The sequence below is a fragment of the Antennarius striatus genome, chromosome 19 (assembly GCF_040054535.1).
Source record: "Antennarius striatus isolate MH-2024 chromosome 19, ASM4005453v1, whole genome shotgun sequence".
NCBI classification, from domain to species: domain Eukaryota; kingdom Metazoa; phylum Chordata; class Actinopteri; order Lophiiformes; family Antennariidae; genus Antennarius; species Antennarius striatus.
Genome location: NC_090794.1, coordinates 15,864,926 through 15,892,379, shown reverse-complemented (window position 1 = coordinate 15,892,379; position 27,454 = coordinate 15,864,926). Strand labels below are relative to the sequence as shown.

Here is a 27,454-nt window from a genome sequence, read left to right as displayed (position 1 = left end):
TGCTGTTCACTTTTTTCCAGCTCATTTTGGAAATGCAGCACACATCAGTGCATTTCCAGCTGTTTTGTTGGCGATTTCTTCAGGTCCAACCTGACCCTGTGCACACAGGTCAACAGCTAACAAAGCTGTTGTAAAGTGACAAAGATGCTACACATTGGGTTAACATCAAAGCTGCATCAGACTCCTTCCGGTGTGAAGGCACATAAAATGCATCACAATAGCAGCCTCCATGTGCACAATCTCAGCAATTGACCAACACTGACTATAACTACTGATCTGTGTGGATTTAAATAAAATGAACTCATGAGAAGAATTCTGTCAAATTAAATCTTTATTACCCACATCTTACTTCTTCATGCATATAAAATGACAGTGAAAAAATAAAGGCTAGTCAATGTAGTTCTTTATTGAAACAAAGCAATGTGTGGAATCATCAAGCCTTTCTTTCAGCAGCACGGAGAAGCATCCAGCAAATGCCTCGCAGGTATTGACTCTGATAATGTTGATGACGAAATGGTGTACACAGATATATCCACGTCTATCTATGACGATACAGAGGTCTTGGTTGCAATTTAAAACAAAACAAGCAGGAGTCATTCCTGCTATAGTTGGACTTCTCTAGCAACGGTTGACCAACTTAAAAAAAAGGAAAGTAAATTCACAAAAGTTAAGATATGCCTTAAGTGATTCCATGCATACACGTCAGTAACTGAGTGTAACAAGAAAATTGAGCTGGTCTAAATAAAAGTAACTGTTTATTATGATTAGCATCACTCCCCACCACCAGTTGTTGTTTATTATGACTGAAAAAAAAATCTCATGGAACTTTATGATCTTATGGCTTAATGCAAGTCCTGTTTCTGGTACCTCACACATATCCTTCTCTCCACTGATATCCTGCGGTAGAGACCTACTCCTCGGACTTTGGACTGTTGAACTGAATGACGGCATACATGCCGGTAGTCATCCAGTTGGGATCTTCGGAAGTGAGCTTTTCCGCTTGGCCCAGCTGCAGACCCACCTGGACGTTGGCTTTAAGTGTTCTCAGGACGCACAGTGGCGAGGGCCCAAAACCTCGTAGTGCAGCACCAAAGCTCACCATGTGATCCCAGTCTCGGTCTCCCGTCAGCTTCCGGTAGTTTAGATCCCCTTTAAACAGCACCAGGTCTGCCCCCTGCAGCTTCCTATACAGGTCTGGAGCTTCAGCTTCCATGTCACAGTACTCATGTGGCTGTGTCCAGAAAGGATGGTCATGATAGGACCACACACCCTCCTTCAAGTAGCGCTGCCACTGAGCTCCACTTTTAGACATATATTTGTGGTTGGCTGCCATTGTCTGCCGAATTGTCCACTGGAAATCATTGGCTGTGACATCAGAGACAAACCATGGGAAGGATTTGCCGTGAAAGTGGATCTCACTGACAAGACCAGAGGAAATCAAAAAATCTGCAAAGACCAAGTCAGTGACTAACTCGAAGCCAGCATTGTCCAGAACAATGTCCACCCGGCCTGCAGAGGATTTCCCTGGCTGTCCTGAAGTAAGAGTCGACCAAACCAGCTCGGAATCGTCCACCAAGATGAAGGGCTGCAGACTGCTGAGGGAGTCTATCGGACTGGTCTTCTGTGAGTTGTCTTGGCCAGAAGACACAGACAGATCACACTTGTTTCCCCACAATGAAACCTAAGAGTCAAAGGAAAAAATTAACACTGGGCTTGTTCTGATGGTTCACGTATGTCCTCATACTATATTTGAATAAGACAGACTAGTTTCTAACACTTGTTTCTGATCAAAAACATTTACATTGCAAACTGTTAAGTCATACCCCTGTCCTGTCAAATTATTCCACACAGATCATGTGTCTGGTTTAAAAGGTGCTGACCTGCAGTAGGCTGTTAAAATACTCAAACAACTGATTCTGAGCGAGTCCCTCCATGTTCTGTCTGACGCCCTCAAAGTACGAGCACAAGCTCATCACAGCCTGCTGAGACTCAAAATAGGTCCGAGTCTTTCCTTCGTTGAAAACATCGTAGTCACTGATGGGAGGACTGAAATAAAAGCACAGATAAAGTCATAACTAGAGCAGCAATAACCCAATATCTACCTTTTTCATTAAGCAAAAGTCTTTAACGTTTAATGTTCTAGACATCAAACCTTAACTTGCTGATTTAGCAGTCAGCAACTCGCATTTTTCAAGGTAATATGTCTAAACAACAGAGGAAGAAGAATTTCACAATAGATTATCACACTTTTACAAACCAGCTTGCCTAAGATAACAAAATCTTAGTGATTTTCCCTTTCTGAGAAAATTCATTACAGTGTGAACAAAAGTAATTCAACACCCACTGCATACTAGTTAGCAAAATATACTACTAGCCGTTTGCAAAAACCAGTTCACACAAAGAGAATGTAGTTTAATATTGACAGTTCCTTTTATATTCATGATCTTTTAAAGATGACTGGTGTCTGAAAATTACTTAATTACACAGCATCCCACTTAAGAATACCCTGATACCTATTAGAAAATCAATGTTGTTAAAGCATTGAACCAACTATCATAAACCAACTTATGTAAATAGATGTTTCTGGTAAGGCCAAAATGTTCCACGCTCCTAAAACCACCAGATAAGTAAGGTGTAGTTGCTCAAACCCATCTAAACCGGCCACAGAAGATTCAACATGATGTTCAACAATGAAATGAAACATGTTTCACGTTTATGGGTCACAAATATGTCAGGAGGATGAAGAGCAAGGCATACGCTAAAAACACCACCCTGCCTACAATCAAGCCTTCTCTTGCTTCCTCTCCTACTAGAAACCTGTTGCATCTAGAGTGTACACCAGACTCCATCACAGAAATGGTAGAACACATCCCACCATCTGTGAGGCAGCTGAAGAAAGACAGTCGATGTTCCTAAAGGAAAACTCTCAGGCAGACATCAAAGTCCACCAACAGCTGGTTCCAGAAGTAGCCCTGGATCATTCTAGAGGCCTTCACAGATGGATATTTATAGAAGTTGACTTCACCATGTCAACACACGAAGGTCTTAACCTGATGAACAGGTTAGGGTTCCTGAGGAACACTGCCAGGGGCTGGTGTCTATCATAGCAGTATATGGGTATTCAACAACTAGACACCTATCACTGAGATAATAAAGGATGACAGCATTAGTTAGGAAAAGTAGCATTTTGTTTTGCATTTGGAAAAACACTTGGAATATCTGTTGTATTGAAATCCAACAGATTTAAACTGATGTTTGACTACAGTAACGCATATACTGTATATAATCTGTACATACATGTACATACATTTCCTCCGGGATTAATAAAGTATCTATCTACTAGTGTTGTGATAACTAGAGTATTTGTCCATTAAAATACACACTAGGGGTTCTGACTTTGTGTTTATCGATTTCATGTCCACTCAGTAGGGTATCAGTATCAATGGTTCCTGTTGACAGGTGTGAACGCCTCTCACTGGAGCCACAGGGCCTCGTGAATCCTGCGGTACATGTAACACTCCACGTAGAGCCACGGAGACTTGAACCAGCTGACGGACTCCTGGTCTCCCTGCTGCTCCTGATGCCTCTGCAGGTACCGGTTCCACGCCTCGGTGTCCGACAGCTCGTCTGTCAGGGCCAGTATCGGCTTATCGGTCTGCATCTCATTCCTCAGCTTCGACAGCAGAGATATGGTCTGCTTCTCCGCCTCGATGCCCTCCTGACAACAGACAGACGAACCGCTCCGGTGACGGGACACAATCCAGGAAGTTGGTGCACACAAGCTGGGTTTACATTCACAAAGCCTCTCTGCTTACCTCTCCATACTGCTCCAAAAACTGGTTTTTGTTACGGTGTATCGTGTCGATGACTTTGGTGAGGATGGTGGGCATTCTATCCTTCACGGTCAAATAAGCGAAAGACCTGCGGACAGATGACGTAAACACGGAACTCACACCTCATGCTGCAGGACAGCTATGCGCAGCTAAGCTAGTTAGCCTAGCACAGAAAGACAGGTTCAGAGTTTCCGTGGAAATAATGAGACTTTAAAAGATGTGTTAGAACGATGCAACAAACACAGATGTAAGTAAACCAAGTCTACGTCTTGCTTCCATGTGTAACACTTTCCTCCATAGTAGCAGGGCGCAAACTGCTGCTGCTGGTGAGGGCGACATCCAGGCTTCAGGCAGCAACGTTACAAACGGAAAACTGTACACTTAGCTAACCATTTAAATATAGTAATAATAGTAAAAAATAATAATAATAATAACAAGGACGTAGCCTTTAAATCAGTTGTCAACATACCCAACCACCTTAGCAGATAGAGACAGGGGGGCCAGGTGTACTGTCGGATTCGCCGCCATCATTTGTTGCAGAAGAAGATCGTTCAAATTTCAACTTTATTGATACCGTTTCCGGTACAGGAACAAATAGTTTAGTCTTTGTCTGTGAAATCAGGTTGAGATTTCTGCGCAACATTGCACAATTCATCGCCCCGAGCAGGAACTTCTCGCTTGTTGTGACATTTTTAACTTGTTTTACTGCCGGATTGATTTGGTTTCATTTGGAGGACAATGCTGCCACCTAGCGGTGCGTCACCGCACGGTCCTGCGTGGGTTGCTGCTCCGCCTCATTATATTCAATCAGCAACACTTTCTGCATCGTGTATCTATGAAAGAGGCTTAGGTCCAAATTAATGTTTTGAAAATTACTTACTCAATTCTACTACCACTTTCTTTATACCCAGATTCGCTGATTTTAAAATCCGATGCTAAAAAACGCACACGGCTCTTAGTCCTTTTAGTGTTTATCAGAGTTCAGTTGTGTAAATTGGAAAATCAGTCATTTGTGGCTGATCCGCGTTACACGCTGCATCATTGCACATGTTAATCGATTGTTGCGCAAAACCTGGATTATCTGTTGTTGTCCTGTTGATGCACAGTGCATTTCAATGAAACATTGATTTGACCTGTCGGACAAATGCTTAGCCGGAGTGTAAAGATGGGATAGACCTCTAGTAAATGTTTGAATAATTATCAAGTGTGATATAGCAGAATTCAAAGCGGTAACGCGTATAACCAATAGATTTCCTACAATAACATTGTAATCTCAAAAAACATTTTTTATGTTCTCTAGTGGAAATGTGTTAAATAATGGAGACTTCAAACTCGCCCATACAAATGTAGGTATGTTAAACAAATCGGATGTGGGCCTGTGCGGGGCCAAGGTTCACGCTCCATTTCGGAGTTACAGGAACCGGACGTGCTCGCCGTGCCTGATTCGTTTTGAGTCACACGACGATTGATTGGCTGCAGCGACTCCGACCATCGGCTGAAAAACGATTCAAGAGCCTATCAATTAATACTGGCCGAGTTTCCTTTTCCCCTCCCTGGGGTCAGTTGCTATGGGAACGCGGCGGGCCGTCGTCAGGATGTGGGGTCCTTGGGAGTGGAGTCCAGCTGCGTCCACCTCCGGTGTTCGCGCCGCCTTCCCCTCCCCCAGCCACAGCCGGCCTGTCGGGGCTGTTTGTCTCCACCGACTGTGACTCACCACTCCGGTTTGAAAACAGGCCGTGGACGGGGAGGGTGGACGTGAACGTCGTGTTTAAACAAGTGTTCCAGCCGCCACGCCGTCTCACGCTGGCTCGTTTCTCAACCATTTACTGTCTTGTGCGTAGAGTTTCTTGAAATTCTGTTCGGATTTCAGGATTTGGACAAATCAGAAGCAAATCTGTCACGTTTTAAACAATTTCATGCGAACTAAGCTGTTAGTTTAGAAAATGAATTAGATCCATTCCAGGAAAAAATCCATTTTGTTGGAACCACAGGACGGGGTAGTCATGTGAAAGTCCAGTTTAAATCTGTTTAAATAACCCATGACAATAAGAATGAGTGGGGGGCTTAAAGGAGTTTATAATCCATCAAGTTATAATGCTGTGCTGATGTGAAATTCACTGATACGCATGTGATTTTAATTATGAAAAACAAGCTATTGTACTACAGTACCATTATTGGCATCTTTCAATAACCACCAGCTGTGGTCCTTTTCAACAAAGTAAACATGCTTTTGTTGTGCTGTTATCGGCATCTATTACTTATAGCAGTGGGTTGGAAACATGTTGCACCCTACTGTGCCTTTTAGCTTTATTAGCTAATTACTTTAAGTGACATTGTGAGTATAATAGACCGTCTGAGTCTGTTGTCTGTGGAGGGGCAGAGGCTGCTTCACACATCTTTACCTCCTCCTTTCTCCCATCTTTTTATTTAGTCTCTACACCCATTCTTTGCCAGGCCTACAACTACTTTGTAATGACAGATCAGAGAAAAAAATAAACCTATACACAGGAGTAACGTCCTATACCTCACTGATGACTACATGAACTGAGAAGATGCTGATGTGACTCTAGAGTGCATTTGTTATGCTGTTTTCTGATGTGAGGATTGGTTGACATCTATTTCTAAGAACGTCATTACCTACTTTCTACTAAGGCATGATTTTTTTTTTTTAAAGTGAAACTAAAGGAGCCCTCACTAGAGCGCATAGCTCATAGCTTAAATTAAATTCCCACATGAAATATGCACCATCTACTACAAACATCGGTCCTTCTTTTGCAACGTTAAGATGTCAACATATGACTGATAAGGAAAAACATCAGTTTTGTAGAAAGTTAAAGAAATTTATTTCCTCCAAAAATCTATGAGTTTGCCGTTGCTTTGTGCCTGATCCATCCAACAAATATCATTAAAATGTGTCAAACAGTGTGTCTGTTCTCGTAACAGACAAATAAACAGTAAACAACAAAGCAAATGAAAATATCATGGTTATAAAACAAACCTGTTTAGCACAGAGACAATTATGCAAACAAGTCACAAAAGATACAAAAATATGTTTGCTGTTGGCTTGATTGGATTATTTGAGTTGAATGAATTTAAAGACTAAACGCCACCCTGGACTTACAAGTTTGATATCAATTAAATGCAAGAAGAACAAAACTTACTCCACAGGATTGATGAAGGAAAAATACTTACTGATTTCAACGTATATGGTACTGAAGGATAGATCAGTTACCTTTGGGAAGTAAACTTGGCTCCCATGAAGAATCAATATTAATGCTTCCAAAAGGATATTGTACATGCCGGTACTCAGTATTTAGGGCGACCTGCTCTGGATACTGTGGTTTCTCTGCTTCTCTACATACTCTGGTTGCTATAACTAGTTTAGATACTCTGGTTTCTGTAGCTGCTCTAGGTATTGTGGTAGTTATAGTTATTCCAGATGCTCTGGTTGCTATAGATACTGGTTTCTCTATCTGTTGTAGATGCTCTGGTCGCTTTACATACTCTAGCTATTCTAGATACAGTATTTAATTGCCCTACATGACCTGGTTGCTCTAGATACTATGGTTTCTCTTACTTCTCTAGATACTCCGGTTTCTCTATCTGTTCTCAATGCTCTGGTTGCTATATGTACTCTGCTTCATCTAGCTGCTGTAGACATTTTAGCTTGTCTAGACACTCTGGTTTCTCTCGCTGCGCTAGACACTCTGGTTGCTATAGTTATTCTAGATGCTCTGGTTGCTCTAGATCAGGAGTGTCAAACTCCTTTTCAACGAGGGCTACATCAGCATAATGGCTGTCCGAAAAGGGCCAGATGTAACATAAATGTAGCTAAATGTAACTCAATGTATTGCAAAATAAATAAAACTACTCTTTAATTCCAAATAACTAAATTCATTGCTCATTCAAGTTAAAAAATTACAGTTGCACAGAAAGAAATATGTTTGCTTGTTGCTCTGTTATAAAATAAATCCTTTTAATTTTTGAAGTAATGAAACCCATATAATTACATTAATCATGTGGTGGGGGTTTTGTTTTTCTTAAGGACAGGAGACAGTGTAAAATACAAGATATTTATTTGTCAATTCAAATGTTTAGGTTGAGTAGCAGTACAATAATATCATCAATAGGTTGAGTATGAGTCCAATAACATCATCGATGATATTGACAGACAGGTTCAACAGGTTCAGTGGCGGCAGTGGCTCAGTGGTAAAGCGGGCGGTAGAGCAGGTCGTCCTATGATTTAAGATCGGCGGTTCGATTCCCGCTCCCGCCCCCCCCAAAATATACCCGGAGGTGAGCTGACAGTGGGAGGTGTCAGCTCACCTCCGGAGCACTGCCGAGGCACCCTTGAGCAAGGTGCCGTCCCCTTTACAAATTGCTCATTTGAGGCGCACCAAGAAGGAGCTGCCTGCCACTCTACCTCCCCTGCATGCCTACAGGCCCCTTTGTGTGTGTGTGTGATACAGGGGCCTGTACTCACAATATGTATGCATGCGTTTGTAATCAGTAGCTAGAGTGTGCTTTCTTAATTTCCCTTCGGGGATCAAACCAGTATATAAAATAAAAAAACAAAAAACAAACAAACAGACAAGTTCAACAAATACTTATCTAAGCATGATGAGAGCTCTTGGGACGATGAAAAAGTCCTCCGGTGTGTTGTTGCAGAGTACTCTGGGTAGATGAAAACTTCAAATACAAACTAAAATAATGAATCACATCTCTTTTTATACCCTAAAGGTGTGACTAGAGGGAGGTATTGACCTCGGCCATCTGCTTTCAACCAGTTCTTTATGGGCTTTCAGTTGGTACGTCATGACCTCCAGACGTTACCAAAAATATCAAGTCGACAGTTTCACAAAACTATTTGATGACATAATATAATTAGTCATGCGAACCCTGTGAGAATCTGCTGCAGACATTCTCTGGATGACCCTGTGCAGAAACATACATTCTAATTTCAGGTACAGTGTATGAAATGATCTGGCTAGCTGCTTCTGTCAGTGTCTAACTTCTTCAAGGATACCCACAGTCATGCAAGCATTTCCAAATATGGTCTAACAGGAATTATTTTCATGCAGCGTCTTCATGACCTCCAGACATCCTGGGGCCACCTTCACAAGAGCTGAATAATATGACACACACAACAATCCAGATTTTTGGTTCACTTAGATGATATTATTTTATTACATTATTATATTATTTTGTTGTATTAAAAACTTTCCACCACAATCAAACTATCGAAGTGAATAAAGAAAAATAACATTAAACATGTTAAGACATAAACTTTGTTCAAAAACATTTTTGCCAGTTAAAATTGGTTTAATTACTGAATTGTGGGAAATGTAGTTTCAGGTCAAAGCACACTTTTGACTTACTTATTTTTAGACACTGACCGTTTATGCTCTCGCGGGCCACATGAAATGACACGACAGGCCACATTTGACTCCCGGGCCTTGAGTTTGATACATATAATTTACAAAAATTAATAGCAAAGTGTAACAAGAACCAATGCAGTCACAGACTGCAACATCCCGCGACAGACCTGAATTCAAAATTTAACCTGACCTACTTGCATCGGTCAAAGGTCAAAGCTAGTGCTTTTCATAGATAAAAGCACAACCTTTGATCTATGGTCTCACTGGTCCTCGTCTTTCTATCTTATCCGGTTCCTGAGTGTATAAAGTTGAAATTGACCTTGAACTAGTTTTCTCAAGGTCAAGGTTATCATCTCATTTTCCTCCCCTTTGCTGCCCGAGTAATGTGCTTTTTGTTTCATCTTTCTATCTGCAACGGTTGCGAAGATATTTGGTGCACTAATTAATGGACGGACAGACGAACACACATACACTAACAATCACAATACATCACCACTTTGAAGCGGGATGTAATAAAATGTAATACAAACTAAAAATTTGTGTAATATGTCTCCATTTGGAGGAGTGTAAAAGTATGATGACAAGAAGAGTGGTTCCCAAACATACACTGCATTATTAATGGAATACTGTACACTCTGGGGTGTTGCAGGATTACTCTGTCAAGTTATAAAATAACATGAAACAAAATCTCTTATTAGTAAATATTTATAGTCGTGGTAAAATTGCTGCTTCACGGGAGACTGGATGAAAGTAAAGGGGGCAGGGATGTACAAATAAATATCTGAACAGGAAAGTAAAATTAAAAGGTAATTCCTTTCTGTGTACATGAAAAAATTGCAACTAAATGTATGTAAACAAAAAGCCTGCCAGTCCACAGTATGATGTGGTGTGTTGTTCACCACCCGCCTACAATGTTAACAGCAGCCTTAAGTGAAAGTCAACATAATTATCATCACCTTTGTGTACAAACAGGATATGGTGCCGTGACTGGTGGACCTGCATCACCTTTGGGGTGTCACACAGGTAATGGGAGCTGTGTGGGTATTAATGACTGCTTGTCAACGTCAGCAGCAACTTTTTCCAACCTGTTTTGACAAGAAGGCTTATGCTTACATGAAGTCTTATCAGCAGTGAATCCAAACTGTCCTTAAAAACAGCTCCAGTGTGAGCTTGTCCAATTAGGATGTTTAAATAGCTGAGAGCTCTGCTCAACAGCACAAACATGAAGAATCAACATGTCTGATCACCAGCTGACGTTTACACTGGTGTTCACACCAAAATCATCTCAAAGATACATCAAATGATTGCATTTAAAAGATGCAAAGCCACAAGATCTGCTGTGTGATTCATAAACGGGTAAAAAGCTTTAGGAGGTAAATTGTTTGGTTTTTTTGTCTGCCTCCACTTTGACTAGCTTGGATCAAAACAGAATTAAGTCATTAAACATTACAAGCTTTTCGACAAAACCATAAATAAAAACTGACATTTCACATTAATTTAATTGTTTTAATGGCAGTATTTCAGTAGTTTTTATTGTGACTTCCACGTATTTCTTTCTTTACATCACATGGGAAAATTCATGTCAATGAGGTTTTGTTATAGTGGTCATGCAGTGGAAATATTTTAATAGTGACTAAAAACTGATCTTTATGTAGCTTTACATCTGTAACTGAATGCAATTTTTTTTAAAAAATCCGTTAAAACAGTTAAAAATGTAAAGAGACTCCACAAAGTGATGTTTCCGTGCTATTCCCCTCAGAGAGCGCCGCCGCGAACACGTTCCGTTGAAGCAGCACGAACACCCCGTCTAATGTCCAACGTGTCTCCACGGCGGACACGCAGCTGCTAGCATAGCCGCCTGCTTCCTTTCCACGTTCGAAGTCGCCGGCTGTCAAAGACGCAGGCTGGCGGCGGATGAATCTGCAGCGGTTTACGCAGCTCTGGGAATTGGCGTCGATTCAACCGCCTCTTGCTCAACGGATTTTTTACAACGGCTGCTTTCGGCAGGTTTTTACCCACAGTCATGTGATTGTAACGTAAAACCCCTAACCGGAAAGCAGCGACGGACGACCCTCTCCGCCGCCAACGACTGCTGTGTTTGCGAGGAGGCAGTGTGAGCGGCTGCGCGCCCGAGAGGACGGAAGAGTCTCCGGTAACAAACAAACAACGGCGACACGGCAAAACCACCGATTTAAGCGGAGCGCAGGTACGACCGTGGGTAGACACGCGTTCTGGCGTTCGGTTAATGCTCGGGTTTCGTTATTCTGTGACTTGAAAGCGCTTTGGCTGTGTGGAATTGTCACGGGGAAGTGAAAAGAGACGCATTGGGGACCAGCCCCATCCCCCTGCGCCTACCGCTCTCTGCGCGCGCACGTGTGTGTGTGTGTGTGTGTTGCGTGGTCGCGTGCGTGTATGTCCGTTTTTTCGGGCTAGCAATAGCAACCGAGAGAAACCCGGAGCTGGCTTAGGCAGGAACTCGCCGTGGATCGGTGGCCCCGTCCTTAAAAGGATCCATGTTGTGACTTGTTTGCGCGCTAGTGGAGGCTTCCGTGGCCGTACGCCGTCCCCGGTGCCCACGCTGGTTTTAAAGGTGGATAATAAGAATAACAGAAAAGCCCACTACGGAAGTCACGGTTCCACGTGTCTACATCTCGTCAGGGGCGGTGCTTTATTGTTACTACTAGTCAACACATGGTGAGCTACTGTGGCTCTATAACGGATCATGTGAACTCAGGTTCAATTCACATGGCCCACTCGTGTTGGGGCCAGTGTTGGAGTCTAAATTAGAGGATCCCCCATTATGTCCTGAAGTTGTTCTGGTGACTCCTAGTCATTCCAGCTCTTTAGTCAGGTGTGCTGTAACCTACCCTGACTGCAACGGAAAGAAGCCTGTGAGAAAAATAATTAGATGTAAAGCTGATGCGTGGTGGAAAGAACAGAGTATTGATTTTCTTCCTGAATGCGATCAGTAGACTTTACTAGTGTAGACATGAGGAGGAAGTGAAGCTCAGGTCTTGTGGGGTTTTTTGGTTGCATCTTGTGGATCTGAAAAACAAACTCCACATCAAGGCTTAGAGCTGTATTACAAATGAAATTAGTCCCTCAGTAAAGTGATTGTCTTGTGTTACTATTGTCTGTCCATCCGTATGCAACAGCGTGTGGCCCAGCACAGACGGGTTTTCCACTAGTGGGGCATCCTGTCCTTGGACGCCAGCTTTATAGCTTCAACTGACGTTATCCAGGGCTGTGATCGCTAACTAGTCGTGATGAAGCTGTAGTAACTAGCAGAAGGATAAATTCAGCCAGTCATTAAGATATGTATTGATTACTTGCTTTATGGGTTGGGATTAGGATTAAGAATTCTAATACTATTGATGTATAAATACTTTTGTTGTAGGCTGAATTTGCGTGAGGGACCGACATTTCTGTGGAGTCCTTGTAGATGTGGAGACAAACTGTTGTCTTCTTCTGGGGGGAAGTTTTTCATTGTCTTTGAAAACAGCAAAGAGTGAATCTGACATTAATCAGCTGCTGAGGAATCAGTAATTATCCACTGTCGTACCTATCCGAGTGTCGCTAGTGCTGAGACGTTGTTGAGACAGGGAGATTCACCTTACCCACAGGCCATTTCCATTCCCCACTGGAAGGGGGTAGAACCAGTTTTGCTTTAGGAATGCGTGTCGACACCCTGGTCATGTGATTGCTTGGAGTCCCCAAGTGACCTTTAGGGTCAACTACAGCCATCTCATTGGTCAGCAGCACGTACAATCCCAGAGACGTCCCTTGAGAATGCCTCTGGATTGGTAGGGCTCCATCAGAACAGATGACTCCTCCATTTTTTTTCTAATCACAAACAAGAGCTGTAGTAACATCAACATTAGCATTATATTTGAGGATCAAAAGTTAGTAGATCCAGAAGAACTCTGTACTGTCGTCTGCAGTACGAAGAACAAATGACACATCAAACGTGTGTACATTAGCTTGGCATTGTGTGACAAATTGAACATTATTTTGTAGTTGACTTAATTTTTTTTTTCTTTACTGTTCTTTTGTCCCCAGAGGGTTTACATGCAGATAGTGTTCTTGGATCTTACAATAGGGAACCCATTCTGCCCACATATAGAATGGCTTAGACTGTAAAAGCGGCCTCTGTAGTGTTTTTTTGTTGGTTGGTTGATATTTGGCTGTTAAAACTGCTGTTCAGAGTGTATTTGAAGAATCCTGCAATAGTTTTTAATTCACAAACAGGTTTTTGCTCCTATTTTTGTTTTGAAAACTCCTAAATTCCCACTTATACAACAAAATAAATAAACTAGATGTTGATATTGTTCTCCTGAGTCATACCATTAAATGGAATAAGTGCCTTTAAAGGTTCCTAGAAAAATTGTCAACAGCATGTCAATATGATTCTTCATTGTTGCGCTACGTTAGCCTTTCAAGGTCGATAGCTCACCACAGACAGTTTGGCTTTCCGTGGTCACAGTAAATGCGGGTCTCCTTCCAGACAGGAAGCTCATTGCTGTGTGTGTGTGTGTATGTGTGTGTGTGTGTGTGTGTGTGTTACTTTGTGCAGGTTGGGTTGAAGAATGGAGTTGGCCAACCATGGTCTTATCCTGCTGCAGCAGCTTAACTCTCAGAGGGAGTTTGGCTTCCTGTGCGACTGCACTGTGGCTATAGGAGATGTCTTCTTCAAAGCTCACAAAGCAGTACTTGCTGCTTTCTCCAACTACTTTAGAATGCTGTTCATTCACCAGGACAGGTAGGAGAACAGAATTATTATTATTATGTTAATATTATTATTGTATCATTATAAATAAAAGTTGCGAGAAGCTTAAGAAATTGATCACACATTTATACACTACCTAAACCCATACTTAAAAAAATGGTGTGTGATGCCGTGATGATCATCATTGATACTGATAACTACTGCAAAAGTAACCAAAAACAAACTCAAACCAGTTTTTTTATAGATCAATAATGTTTGTCTCAGAGTAAAGAAATAAGTAGCTTTCTTTTTCTCAAGCACGTCATGTGTTAATGTGATGTTCTTTGTGATTTAGCGACTGTGTGCGCCTGAAGGCTGCTGACATCCAGCCAGACATCTTCAGCTACCTCCTCAATCTGATGTACACAGGCAAGCTTGCACCTCAGTTGATAGACCCTGCGAGGCTGGAGCAGGGGGTTAGATTCCTGCATGCCTATCCACTCTTACAAGAAGCCAGCCAGTCTGTATACTCGCACCCTGAGCAGAGCATCAACCTTTCCACCTCCCTCTATGGCATCCAGATCTCTGACCAGCAGGTGGCGTTGGCAGCTAGGTTAGCAAGTCAGCAAGAGCTCCCCTCACCGTTTGACACAGAACAGAACACAGAACAGAACACGGAACAGAACACGGAACAGAACACGGAACAGAACACAGAACAGCTCACTTCTGAGAGCCAATACTCATCCCCACTAGCTCCAACAGCTTCATATTCAAATTCCTTACCATCCAAGCAAGATTCCCCACCTTTAGATGTGGAGGCCTCAACCAGCAGTGTCAAACCTACAGTTGAGGAGGCAGCAATGGACTTGCTCAGTGCAGAGAATTTGCCGGCCAATGCCATCCTCCATGTTAAGCCCAGCATCATGAAGAGGAGTTCCTCCTTTAGGAAGTATTACTCTTGTCATCTGTGTAGCAGCCGATTCACCCAGAGAAGCCTCCTGAGAGAGCACCTCCAGCAGCACACCCAGGTCCTCCAGCAGGCAATAGCTGAATCCAGTAACACCTTCTCACCGGTCATAACCGGAGAGCTCAGCTTACAGGAGGTAGAGGGGGTCCTTAAAGGAAGTAAGGTGGGGTCAAGTGCCTCAGCTTCTGCTGCAGCGGTAGAGATAATCAGCGACAGTGAGCAGACGCCTCTTTCAGGTACTAACTCAGACTCACCCCGAGCGGAGGTCTGTACGTCCGGTTGGGGGATGGGGGGATTGAATTCTCAGGCCGACACCCCACCTCCCTCAGATATTGCAGACATCGACAACCTGGAGAGTGCTGACTTAGATAGGGAAGTGAAGAGGCGGAAGTATGAGTGCTCCACCTGCGGACGTAAGTTCATTCAGAAGAGCCACTGGCGTGAACACATGTACATCCACACAGGCAAGCCCTTCAAATGCAGCGCTTGTGGCAAGAGCTTCTGTCGAGCCAACCAAGCAGCACGCCACGTGTGCCTTACCCAGGGTCCCGACGCCTACACCATGGTGGACCGACAGAGCATGGAGTTGTGCGCCGCAGGGGAAGATGGCGGCCAGATGGAAGCGTTGTTCCTGGGCTCGGCAAAGCCGTACAAGTGTAACATTTGTGCAACCACCTTCTCCCACCCCAATGAGGTGATCAAACACTTGTGCTTCACCCAAGGGGGATTGGCAGGGCTGCAGGGAAGCATAGGCACAGGGGTTATTGTCCAGCGTGAAGAATATTCCAAAGATGAAGGCTCTGATTTGTCCAACTCTGGCACCCCAATGGAACCCATAAAGGCAGAGGAAATCTTTGTTGAGTAAAGCCAAAACTGTCCTTTTTGTAATTTTTAAAACGTGGTTATTTTCTATATTATGATGATAGGTAAGATAAAATGAAGTTTGTCAGGGATGTTTGTTGGTGGCACTCACTCTACTAAAACAGTTTCTCGAAGTTTAAGGTTTTTTTTGGTCCATTACTCAAAACTTTTTTTTTTTTTGCTCTGACTTTGATAGAAGGTATACTTAATATCTACGTAATTAGGCTAGTTGGAACCTCACTTTCGGGGGTTCTGTCAACCTCATTAGTAAAGCAAGCAGAAATTAACATTTCAATTGATTTAAGTAGAATACCAATGAAGGAGTAATGTAGAGAGCGAGAACTTTCTTTTTTTCATCCCATTTAATTTTTGGTCACATTGATGAGAGACTCTCCCACGTCAGGCTGTACCAGAGAGTTAGGATGGAAAGAGGAGGGGACAGATGGTGGCAGAGGAGACTGCAGGTTATTACATAAACCGTGTGCATTAGATCTGAGGTGGAGGAAATGTTGCCAGCTTAGAATCCCGCAGGGCCTGCACGGCAGAATTGTTTGTTCTTGGTCATAAATGAGATGCTGATTTTGAACACCGGTCTAGATTATAATTACAGCAATAAGCACACTTTATTCTAGGCTGACACAATCTGCTCTCTATTGAGCAGTGGCACAATATTCAGTACGTTTGTCTTCCATCCATTCTTAGTTTGACTCAGCAGAATGAACACATTGATGTCATGCTTTGACCACCATTTGCGTCTTTTATAAATCTAAACTTTTTTCCTCTTTGATGTCATTATTGTCCTTGTTTCATAACACCGTAATAAAGCACAATTGCTCTTCGTTATGGGAGTTTGGACTCTGAAAGTTGGTTACAACATTCAAGAGTTTTAATTGTGTTTACAGTTGAGCCACTTTTGTTCTTGTCTGGTTTTTTGTTATTTGCTTATGTTCAACCCTTTAGTAACTGATGGAAGAAACAATTTGTTCCATTCAAAGGGATGTACAGTCATCAGGTCATCAAGGTATGACTATACGATACTGTACATCTAGTCTTTATACTCATTTGCTTAAATTTACTCCTTAAAGCCCTTAATCTGTGTTTGACCTTAATTTCTAATTTTCTATTCAATGCCATATTCACAAATATTACTTTATATTGCAAGTTGTATGTATGTTAATAGAAAAATAGCTCTCAGAAAACGATTTACATTGGTTTAGACAAATGTTTATGTATTCGGGGTGGGCGTGAGGAACTCGTCTTTAATTTCGTTCAAGAAAATAGGATAAAAATTAGATTTTAAAGATTGTTTAGATTTTAAGACTCTTAATTTAATTGATACTCTCTTGTTGGCTCTGAGCAAATGGATTCTCTGTATTGTAGCAGGCCGTCTGACATTTGTATTTGTTTCCTTTTCTTTGAATCAAAAAGTAGTAGTTACAAGCAGTATTCATTTATGTATAGGGAAGAATGTTGAGGTAGCATAGTGAAACGTATATGAGGCAGACATAGTTTGAAGGCTCCATCGGTCAGTGTGGAGCTCATAGATAGAGGCAGGGATCACATTGTGACACAGGAGTTAGCTTTAAAGGAAAGCTGCTTGCAAAATATGCATGACTGCATTCATATGTATAGCGATATAAATGATGCTATTTATTATAGCTTACACCAACATAACATGTTTGAAATTATAGAAACACATTCTATGTACTACTGATGACTGGAAATTGTGAAAAGTTGTTATAAACATGTTCAAATAATGTTTTACAGAAGTAGTCATGCTGCAACGTGAAGTGAAAAAGTAGCATAGTTCAGGTTGTTTGGGCATACATTTATCATTTAGACTGACACCTAAATGATCAGGTTTGTGCTCATTTGAAAAAATGTTTTCCACTTAAATTGTGATTTTGCAACTTTTCTGAGGTGAGGTGCAGGATAATAACACATAGTTAAGAGATGAGGTGCTTCTTCAATATTTACACATTAGAGCGTTAAGATGAAGTTACTTTAAGGAGTTCTTTAAACTGTCTGAATTTGGTTTTTTGTTTCTTGTAGTGGGGAATAAATTCAACATGTTTTTATCAACTATATTTTCCTTATTTTTACAAAGGTGTATGCATGTGGAGAATCCATGTGATTCATACAACCCCCATGCCTGAAAAAGAAGACAAAAATGATTGATCTCATAATTCCTCAAGTTCAAGCAGCCTTCCATGATGTTATGTGACACAGCAGGGATAGGTGGTCTTTCTCATGCCGGAATTAATAATTTAGGTATTTTAACATACAGTAATGTACGATCCTACTTTAAAACACATGCGATCTTGGATATGTGTCTTGTCTGGTTGCATGTATTGTTTTGACTATATCTGCCCATCCCTAGGGTTAGTTTGTGTCAATTTCAACTAGCCCCAAATACAGATTTGTTGTATTAAAATGAGTCAATTCTAATTTGTTCTTATTGGATTTCTTAAAATCCTAATAGTATTAGCAACAGCATAGCTTAATGAAGAGCTGAGAAGTCTCTGCTTTGGTGCAATGAGCCACGGATTTGGCTGGGTGGCGCTGTTCATCTACTTGTGTTCATGGTCTGGTGAGGGGCAAGGCTTTCTAATTGGAGGAAAAAATTTTTAGAATATTCTTGTGGGGTATCAGAAAATCAATATTCCTTCACATTTGGGTTCATGTTGAAAATAAAGATCTGTGAATGTAAGTGGTAAGTACTGACCAGACAGAAAGGATACTTGTGCTTTGATTTGATTGATTTCTGTTGAGGGAATTGAGATGCTATACTACTGACATTCATTTTCTGAGCTCAGTTAATACCCCAAAATATGCAGTCATGAAAAGTCTAAATCCCCGCTCAGTTCAAGTTATTGGTCTTCTGCCACAGCAGTCATGTAAAGTTTGTACGTGTGTGTTCATCTCAACATCTCAGTATCTCAGGAAAACGAGGATTCTCTTTCTGTCAATCATTTATGTCCATCCCATGATTCTAATCCCCAATGCTCATCTGACATCTACTGTGATCAATCCTTGTTCTCAGGAATGTAATTTTCTGTACAAACAACTTTATTTTTTTCAATGAAGAAATAAAAACATGCCTTTTTATATGTGTGGGTCTTTTTTCCACCTTGTCTTAACCTCTACAGCATTAATGTTATGCATTGAATCATTTAGCATAAAGATCAATAGTTTCTAGAGCACGGACAATTTAAGAGCAGGTGATATATTTAAGTGTAGTCATCAACAACAACTTAAAGGTGCTGTACTGCTGTCAGTGAGTAGCATAGCAGCCTCCACTCATTAAAGTCACAGCCGTAGGTTCAGATATAAAATGTAGGTGTCATTGTTTGTAGTCCCATTTTATCAATTTCAGAGATCCACACAGAACACACATCAATTTTCTCTTTATTGAATGAAATATAGACAAATTTTCTGTATTCTTACAATAAACAGTTTTAAATGATAAAGGACAGCTAAAACCATGCAATGTGAATATTAAGTTAAATGGCTGCAGGTTATGAGTTAATATCACAATATTATCTAAGTACATACAGTAGTTAAACAATCTGTACATATGTTAATAGGTTCACAGTTATATGTGTCTCTAAAGCAGTGAGGCCTGAAATGGACGGGTGCCTCAACACTTCACATTATACAGCGATAGTGAAAATATTCATTCAGTCTTTTTATTTTTACTTATAGCAAATATAAAAATGATGGGGGATAGTGGGCGTGTACTTCCTGTTCTCCCTCTAATTTGGTCATAGAGCTGATTTCAGAGCTGCTGCGTCAGGTCCCAAGTAACAGCAACAACAGCAAGATATCTGAAGGATTGACTCAGTGCAATGTTGTCAAATTTGGTAGAAAAGAAACACTAAATTTGCCCACAATCACCTATTTGATCTGGTGGTTAAACTGGACCCCAGGAATTTTTCAGGTGTTCCTTTCTTTAACAAACTGTGTCTCAGTACTCTATTAAACCCTGTACTTGTTCTTTAGGTCAGGTGCTTGACTCTGTTTCATGATGATTCTCATGAGCTCACTGACGCTGATGTTGACTTGGCTTTCAAATTTAGGATAATACTGTCTTTTTTTTCTTGGCACCATCCAGTCTGAGCCTCTCTACATGCCCTGCAAGTGTGTCTACAAGTGTCTGTGGAACTCACATAAGCTATCATGCTGGATGAAGAACATGTCAAGCAGTTGCATAAAACTGCAAAGAAAAAAACTATTCTTTATACATCACCCTTGTTGAAACTACCTGAAACATACGCATGAAGACTGCAGGTTTAATTATTTTTGTCAGCAACAGAGGGAATATTTTTACCAAAAATATAAAGATGGCTTGAAAAGGAAAGTTTGGGACCTCCTACACACAAGCAATGAGTCAAATTGGTCGTTCACAGTAAAAGAAAAAAGCATGGCGTTTCCACACTTTGAACATCACCAGCATTTAAGAGATTGGTACTTGCATATGACTGTGCAGAATGACCTTCCAGTGTCACAAATTGGAATTATGTATGTTATACAGTACCAAGCAAACATCTGGATATCTTCCAATGGTAAACTGGTACGGTTCATCAGTAAATACCTGTGTCACATGATCAAATATAGATGCTATAGTAGTACTTTATTGCATTTTTCCTAGAAACAATGTGTAACAATGTTATTTTCACAATAAGTCAAGCAATGATTTTAGTCTTGAAGAACATTAGTGAGTATTAAACACTGCACCGGGGTGCAGACTGAACACAATATGACATGAGAATTAATCCGCCTATTTGCCCTTGTTGAGCCTTCTGTCAGTTGTTGTGGTTATCAGTGGAATCACACTTGTACCATGGTTTAGTTATTACTGCTACAGTCTTGGTCAGAAAGTAATCAATGAACATCACAAATAAAGCTGTGATCCACCAGTGCCAGTTACAACAGTCTCACCTTTACTTTAGTGGCTTACTTTTAAATAGCATCAGCTGCTAACCTGACTGTCATGATGTTGCTCTAAAATGCTCAATGAATCACAGCATAGTATGGGACATTTAAAAATCTGCAACATTCATACAATAACAAATCAGAGTGATAAACTGAAAAAAACAAAGACTTGGAGTTGAATGAAAGAATATTCAAGACTTAAATATAATATACATGATAAAAATCCTCCACGTCTTCACTGTCTGTCACCACCTCACACTCGCTGCTCTACAAACATACATTTGAACAGATACACACTCGATCAGACTGCTATGTCACAGATTACAAGCTAGGCAGGATGCTTCATAGGCACAGGACATGCTTTAATGTGTGAGAGTGAAAAATTGGGTGAGGATGTGGTGGTGCAGTGTCATTTTGTGTGACAGCGCTGTAGGATGGGGTTGGAGTACAGGAGGAAAGGGAGGTGGCATCTTAGCCTCTGCTCGTCACTCAATCTCTCTGGGCAGGACGTGTGGAGCCCAGGGTTACCACAGCGATGCCTCATTCTCTCTCTCTCCATCCCTCATAACTCACGTCCTGGTCCAGACAGCAAGTCTCCCAGGCATCAGTCTTGAAGCTGTGGAGGAAAGGAAAAAAACAGATATAAGGAGCAAGACCAGACAACATCTACAGTACTCTGTACGAAAAGCATCTGATTGGCAACAGAACTGCTTAATGGATCAGATATTCAGTAATATAGTTCTTCTACTTGATTACTTTTAATCTACTTTTCAGACCTAGAAAAACAAACCATCCGGTTCCTAATTTTTAAAATGATTAAATGTGGATGCTATTTTCCAAACTTGAAAGAACCAATCTTGTTCAAAACTACTGGAACAGATTGTTATCAGTTTAACAGGTTTTTATGTGTAATAGGTATTTTATAATGCAATGTACTTCAGTCAAAACAATTACAAAAGCTAACTTGCGCTCTTTGAGCTCTTGTAATTGAATCTAACAAATCCAACATGGTTTCTTGACTCCACACAGAGCCCATGATAGAAGGAAAACATGAGGAGGGAGCAGAGGAATCATAATCAGTCTTTCAGCACAAGTTCATCTGCCCCTCACACACCGCTTCCCTTTCAGACCCCGGCCTACAAAGAAGGGGTCAACGTCGGCATTCCTGCTTTGATATCTAAGGTCTCCTGGTTACTCATAGCCTGAACAAAAGCTGTTTCATCTGGCTAGTGAGCAAATTCCCTCCCCTAGCCCCTAATAAATGTAGGGCCCATTGATGTTTCAAAAAGCCACCATGAGAAAATAGCTTGACAGGCCAACAAAGGAATTTAAAAATAACTGATTTTACTTTTAGTATCCTTAACTTTACAATTTAAAATTTTTTTATTTTTTTTAAATCTAAAAAAATTTCATTGTTGGAATGTATTTAAAGTTCTCATAACATATATTAATTTGCTGGCTGATTCTCACCTGCTCATGATGCTGTTGTGATCTCTGTGGACAGAGGCTCGATTTCCTTGACTGCCTCCTCGATCACTTCGATCACCTGTGCCATCACCTCTGCACACTTTACGGATGATGATTTCTCTGCGTTCTGGTGGTTGGGTTCTGCCAGTGTGACTTGACAAGGAGCGGACATCTCTGCTGACGTTGTCAGTTGACATTCCTCTATCAGAGTTGCGGGTTTGTCTTCGCTTGCGGTGCTCTCAGCTTTGGCACTGTCGATCTCCGTCACAGCCTCCACTTCCACTAATGGTTCTTCAATTTCCTGAGCTGTCTGCAGGACCACTTGGACTGGTGTGTGAATCTCTAGTACTTTTTCGTCGTCCTCCTTTGAAGGAGCCTTTGACGTTTCTTCTTCTGATTGTGGCTCTACTTCTTCAGCTTCTTCATTAGCATCTGTTTCCTGAAAATCTGTGCCTTTGCTCTGTTCTTCTTCAACCTGGTCTTTCTCTGTCTCACTTTCTGTCTTTATCTCCACCACTTCTTCTACTGTGACAATCTCTTCACTTACATTTACCTCCATAGCTTTATTCAACTCCTCTTCTCTTTTCTCCTCTGCTACAGAAGTGTCAAGGCTTGTTACATCCTCTACAAGTACTGTGTCAATGACCTCCATGGCAACACAGAGTGTCTCAGGTGACTTTTCACAGGCTACCATAACGGAGACGTCACTGATAACAGCATTATCGGTTGAGAGCTCAATTTCTTTCTCTGTTGTTGCTACAGCTTGAGCTGATTCATGTATGGTGATTGCAGCATTTGTGGGGTCATTCGGCTCAGGCGCATTGTCTGACACTCTACCCATTGCATCCTGAATGACAGCCTGGGCAATGACCATGCTCTGAGCCTCAATTTCAGTCTCCTCCTGGACTTCCTTCTTGATTTCATCCGTCTTCTCAGTTGCCTGGTCAATGACATCACAAACCTCTGAATCTACCGTCTGAAGTGTAGTTGCTTCCATGGTCTCTATAGCTGAATCCTTCTCATTGATTTCCTGCACTTGCATTTGCTCATCGCCAATTGTCTCAATGACAGTAACAACTTCAGACGTTGGCACATGGTCAGACTCTGGGGCCACAAGGACCACTGTTTCTGTGATGACGGGAACCTCCTGGCTTGGTATAGTTACATGGGTGATTAACTCATTCTCTTCTGTTATGTCAATCATTGCAGTTTCAATTTCAGCTTCACAGTTCTCACTGGCTTCTTGAATGTCCATTACTTCACCCAAGGATGTTTCAACAGTAGACTCAACCACAATGGTTTCAGATTGCTGCACTTGGGTCATGACCACTACATCTTCTGTAACAATGGCTTCCTCTGGACTTGGTTGTGGCTCTACTTCTGGTACATTTGTGCTTATAGTATCACACATCACGCCAACACTCTCTATAATGGGTATTACAGGTTCCTCTGTGGCTATTTCAGCAATGTCCTTGGTTTCTAGGCCAGTGCAGATGGCTACAGCGTCTTCACAACTATGTGACTCCAGGATGATATTGGTTTTGGACTCGGCTTCTAGTAGACATTCTGTCTTTTCAGAGACTACCTGTGTTGGTACATCGTCAGTGGTTACAGTTATCTTGGTTGGAATTTCACTAACTTCTATGTCCTCAATAATCTTTGTGACACTCTCTGGTGTGGGTTCTTGAGGAACAGGAGTAGCTTCTGCAGCTGCAATTACAGGCTTCACCTCAGCAATGGATAGTTTTTGCTCTATGGCATCCAGAGATTCACTCTTAATTTCTTCCTCTGTTATGTCAGTGTCAACAGATTTAGGTGTGACAGCATTTTCGGCTTCCTCTGGAATGTCACTCAAATCATCAAGTTTATGATCAGTATCTTCCACAATGGCTGGGATCCATGATGGAGATCTTTCTTCAGCAGACAATTTAGTCTGAACCACAGCTGGTTCAGCAACCACATCTACAGCTGGTTCTGTTGGTGTTTCCTGTTCTGCTTCAACAGGTTGCTCATTATACTCTGATAGAGGAACCACAGCTGGGGTATCAGAGTCCTCCTCACCTGACCCCTGTTCTGCAGATGCTTGTTTTTCAGACTTCTTCTTTCTGCGTCCAGGCAAGAACTTCTTCAATGAGAATGATGACTCGTCTTTTGGTGCTTCACTGTCTGACTGGACTTGTTCTGTTGACTCTTCAGGCTTTTCCTCACTTTTGGCCTTATTCTTTGGCATAACCATACGTTTTAGTGTGTCCCAGGCAGACTCCCTCTCCTGGGGGCTGCTTGCAGGTTCAGGAGGAGAAACCTCTCCTTCACACTCTGCGTTTTGAGAGGTTTCTATTGCAGCCTCAGTTTTGCTCTCCACTTCTTCTTCTACAGGTGCTTGCAACTCCTCCTCAATCTTGGTCTCCTCATCATCAGAATCAGAGGTCTTCCTGGTCCTCTTTTTAGGTCCGCCCATACACATCAAAGCCTCCCAGGAGACAGAGGTGTCCATTTTCTTTTTGGGCTCCTCAGTGCTGCTAAGCAGTTTCTCAGTGTTTTCAGTCTTTGGTTCTTCCTCAGTTGGCTTATCCTCCTTAGTCTCTTCCTCAACACTCTTATCTGCCAATGCTGCACTCTCAGAAGAAGACAAAGTGGCTGTCTTTGCCGGCTTTTCACTTGTGGCTTCATCATCACTTTCAGAAGACCTTTTCACACGCCTTTTGGGTGTTACCAGTTTCTTGAAGGAGGACCATGCAATGATACCCTCTTTTTTCTTCTCTCCATCAGAGGCAACTTCAACATCAGTCTCTTGTGAAGACTCAGTCTGGGGCACTGCCACAGCTATTACATGTTCTCCTGAATCTTCTGGGGATGAGGGGCCACTCTCAGCTTTTGGGGCATCTGCAGAATCAGAGGAGGATTGAAGCTGCTCGGTAACCTGTTCCCCAGACTCAGTGAGCTTGGACTCATTATCTTTCTTTGTCTTCTGTTTCTTAGTTGAGAGTTTCTTTAAGCCAGCACCAGTGAAAAGCTTCTTCAGGGGGCTTCCCTGTGGCTTGGATTTCTCTTGTGAGGATAGCAGCTCTGGCTCAACTAACACCACAGCTGGGGCCTTCTCCTCTTCTGCACAAGCTTCAGCCTTTGCCTTTTCTTGTTTGGGCTCTTCAGTAGTAGTAGTTTCAGCAGGTGTTTCAGCAGGTGTTTCAGCCATCACAGATGAGTCAGTCTCTGATTTTACTACCTCTAATGTTGCCTCCTTTGGTTCTGTTTCTTCTTCAACAGTAGTTACTGGTACTGCTTCCTTGGGTTCCTGCTCCACCTCGTCCTTCTCAACCTTCTCTTCCACTGTAGCAGAAGTTTCTTCTAATTTGACTGTCTCTTCTTCAACAGCTGTTTCCTTGTCTTCTTCATCTTTTGTCTTCTTGATGCTTGCTTTCTTTCTCAGGTTTGAGAAAAGCCCTCCATTGAAGAGTTTTCTGAAAGAAGACAAGGTGGTCTCCTGGACAGGTTGAGTAGTCTCTGTTTCCTTCTCAGTTTCTCCCTCCTTCACTTTTTCATCAATAACTTCAATGGCAGTGTCTTCAGCTGGAGCATCAGCAGTCTCAGCTTTGTCAGCATCTCCATTGACTTCGGCCTTAACAGTTGATGCTTCTGAATCGACCTCTATTTTTTCGGCTGTACTTTTCTCTTCAACAGTGACAACCTCTTCCTCCTTTGTTAGTTCATTAGCCTTGCTAACTTCCTCTCCTTCTTTATCTTTGACTGTTAAGAGCTTCACTGGATCTTTTTCCTCACTTTTGTCCTTCTTCAATGTGAACTTAAAGCCTACAAAGCGGAATATCTTCTTGAAGCCCACTTCATTGGTGTCATCAGGCTTCTCTTCTGCTGCTTTCTCCTCAACAACAGAGATGTCACCGACATCAGGAGATTCTTTCTCTACATTCACTTGGGGAGCCACTTCATCCTGGATGGTGTCCATATTCTCAGAGGCCTCCTCCTTTTGAGCCACAGATACACCATCTGGCTGTCCAACTGAAAGGATAAGTAATTGATTAAACACTAGTCAATTCTCTCACTTCAATAAAATTTCAAACAAAATTACAATTATATTCAGATAAAATAAAATAGATAGAATGCTTAATATAATGCTAAACATAATGAGAAATCAAAGCATAAAGCATAAGCGACTTTAAAAAAGCTACTTTAAAAACACTGCTAATATAAGAAAATATTTTTAATTGTTCAAATAATCTAGATTCATTGGCACCTGCAGGTAATCTGATTCATGAAGCACATGACTGCCTGGCGGCAATCAAGTTTCAATTTGGTCTGCCTTGTTCTCTGCAAAGGCAACATGCTAGAGGTTTGGCCTTGACAGAAACAGTAGTTTCCCACAGGTTGACTCACAGAATCTGAATCGTAATGAAAGTAATTCTACTTCCAAGTTGTGGATTGCTCATTGATTAGAGTGGTTTACTGTATGACTTTATACATGCATTTGATGATTAAAATGAATTATTTCCCTTCATTATTTCATTCATTAATATGAGTAATTGCCTATTTTGTTATACAAAGACATATTAACATCTGAGAAATCAGACACATTTTGCAAATGCATTTAGTCTGCTTGCCAGAGTGTGGCGTTTATCTCCTTTTATTTCACTGCCTTTCTTTTCATGTTTCATTCTAGAAACCCCAAAGTCTGTTGTATTTGGAGTCTGCAAAGCAATTCCCAGTATTTTAAATGTCTAGCTATCAGCTTACCTAATTAAAAGAGATACATGCATGATACACAGCCCAAAAACACTGCTGAAGGAACTACAGCTTTCTTTTTGGACTGTCACTATCATATCATTTCATATATAAAAAAATAATCGGAGAACAAAAACAGACATAATTAGTTAACTGTAATCTGCCATGAATGTTAGATTACTCTGATAAACAAAAAATGAAGTTTCCGTGTCAGAAAATGTAGAACGATGCATCCAACTGTCCACATTTTGCTAAATTACACATATGTACTGACTCATTATGCAGCTTTGTTAAAATATTTCAGTTGTAAACAGAAATTATCTACTGAGCATTTTTTGTTTTTTTAAACAGTCACATCAGACAAAAGCAATAGAAACGCTTGATTGTTGTCGATGAGGGCACACCCATATCTCATGTATGAGTTTGACTGGAGAAGAATGTGAGCTATGTTACTCACTCTATGTGCGGGAAATTTATTTTAGGACACTCTAAACATAATCATCATTTAAATGCCAGAGCATTTCAAGAATACTTTTGTTTTTATAGTAAAAACATTGCATGATGATTGTGTCCA

The 27,454-nt window shown here is 41.4% G+C and overlaps 3 protein-coding genes across 5 annotated transcripts in view; 1 reads left to right on the top strand and 2 right to left on the bottom strand.

Annotated features, from left to right (window-relative positions):
* Positions 1–313: 313 nt before the first annotated feature.
* Positions 314–4,555, bottom strand: armt1 (acidic residue methyltransferase 1). Its single transcript, XM_068341962.1, has 5 exons — positions 4,303–4,555; positions 3,816–3,921; positions 3,477–3,718; positions 1,881–2,046; positions 314–1,681 (listed from the first exon to the last, which is right to left on the bottom strand). The coding sequence occupies exons 1-5, from the start codon at positions 4,362–4,364 to the stop codon at positions 911–913; spliced, it is 1,347 nt and encodes a 448-aa protein (XP_068198063.1). The 5' UTR covers positions 4,365–4,555; the 3' UTR covers positions 314–910.
* Positions 3,938–18,852, top strand: zbtb2b (zinc finger and BTB domain containing 2b). 2 transcript variants are annotated; one of them, XM_068341961.1, is made up of 3 exons: positions 3,938–4,080; positions 13,785–13,970; positions 14,272–18,852. In XM_068341961.1, the coding sequence occupies exons 2-3, from the start codon at positions 13,798–13,800 to the stop codon at positions 15,746–15,748; spliced, it is 1,650 nt and encodes a 549-aa protein (XP_068198062.1). In that variant the 5' UTR covers positions 3,938–4,080; positions 13,785–13,797; the 3' UTR covers positions 15,749–18,852. The 2 variants fall into 2 exon arrangements, with proteins under 2 accessions (XP_068198062.1, XP_068198061.1); XM_068341960.1 differs by lacking the exon at positions 3,938–4,080 and adding an exon at positions 10,724–11,417.
* Positions 18,853–19,135: 283 nt separating this feature from the next.
* The window catches only part of akap12b (A kinase (PRKA) anchor protein 12b), a 47,070-nt gene continuing 38,751 nt past the window's right edge, over positions 19,136–27,454 (bottom strand). For both annotated transcript variants that reach the window (XM_068341915.1, XM_068341916.1), the window contains 2 exons: positions 22,150–26,160; positions 19,136–21,295 (listed from right to left, as the gene is read on the bottom strand). In XM_068341915.1, coding sequence (XP_068198016.1) covers positions 22,154–26,160 — 4,007 coding nt within the window. In that variant the 3' untranslated portion in view covers positions 19,136–21,295; positions 22,150–22,153. The remainder of the gene's footprint in view (positions 21,296–22,149; positions 26,161–27,454) is intronic.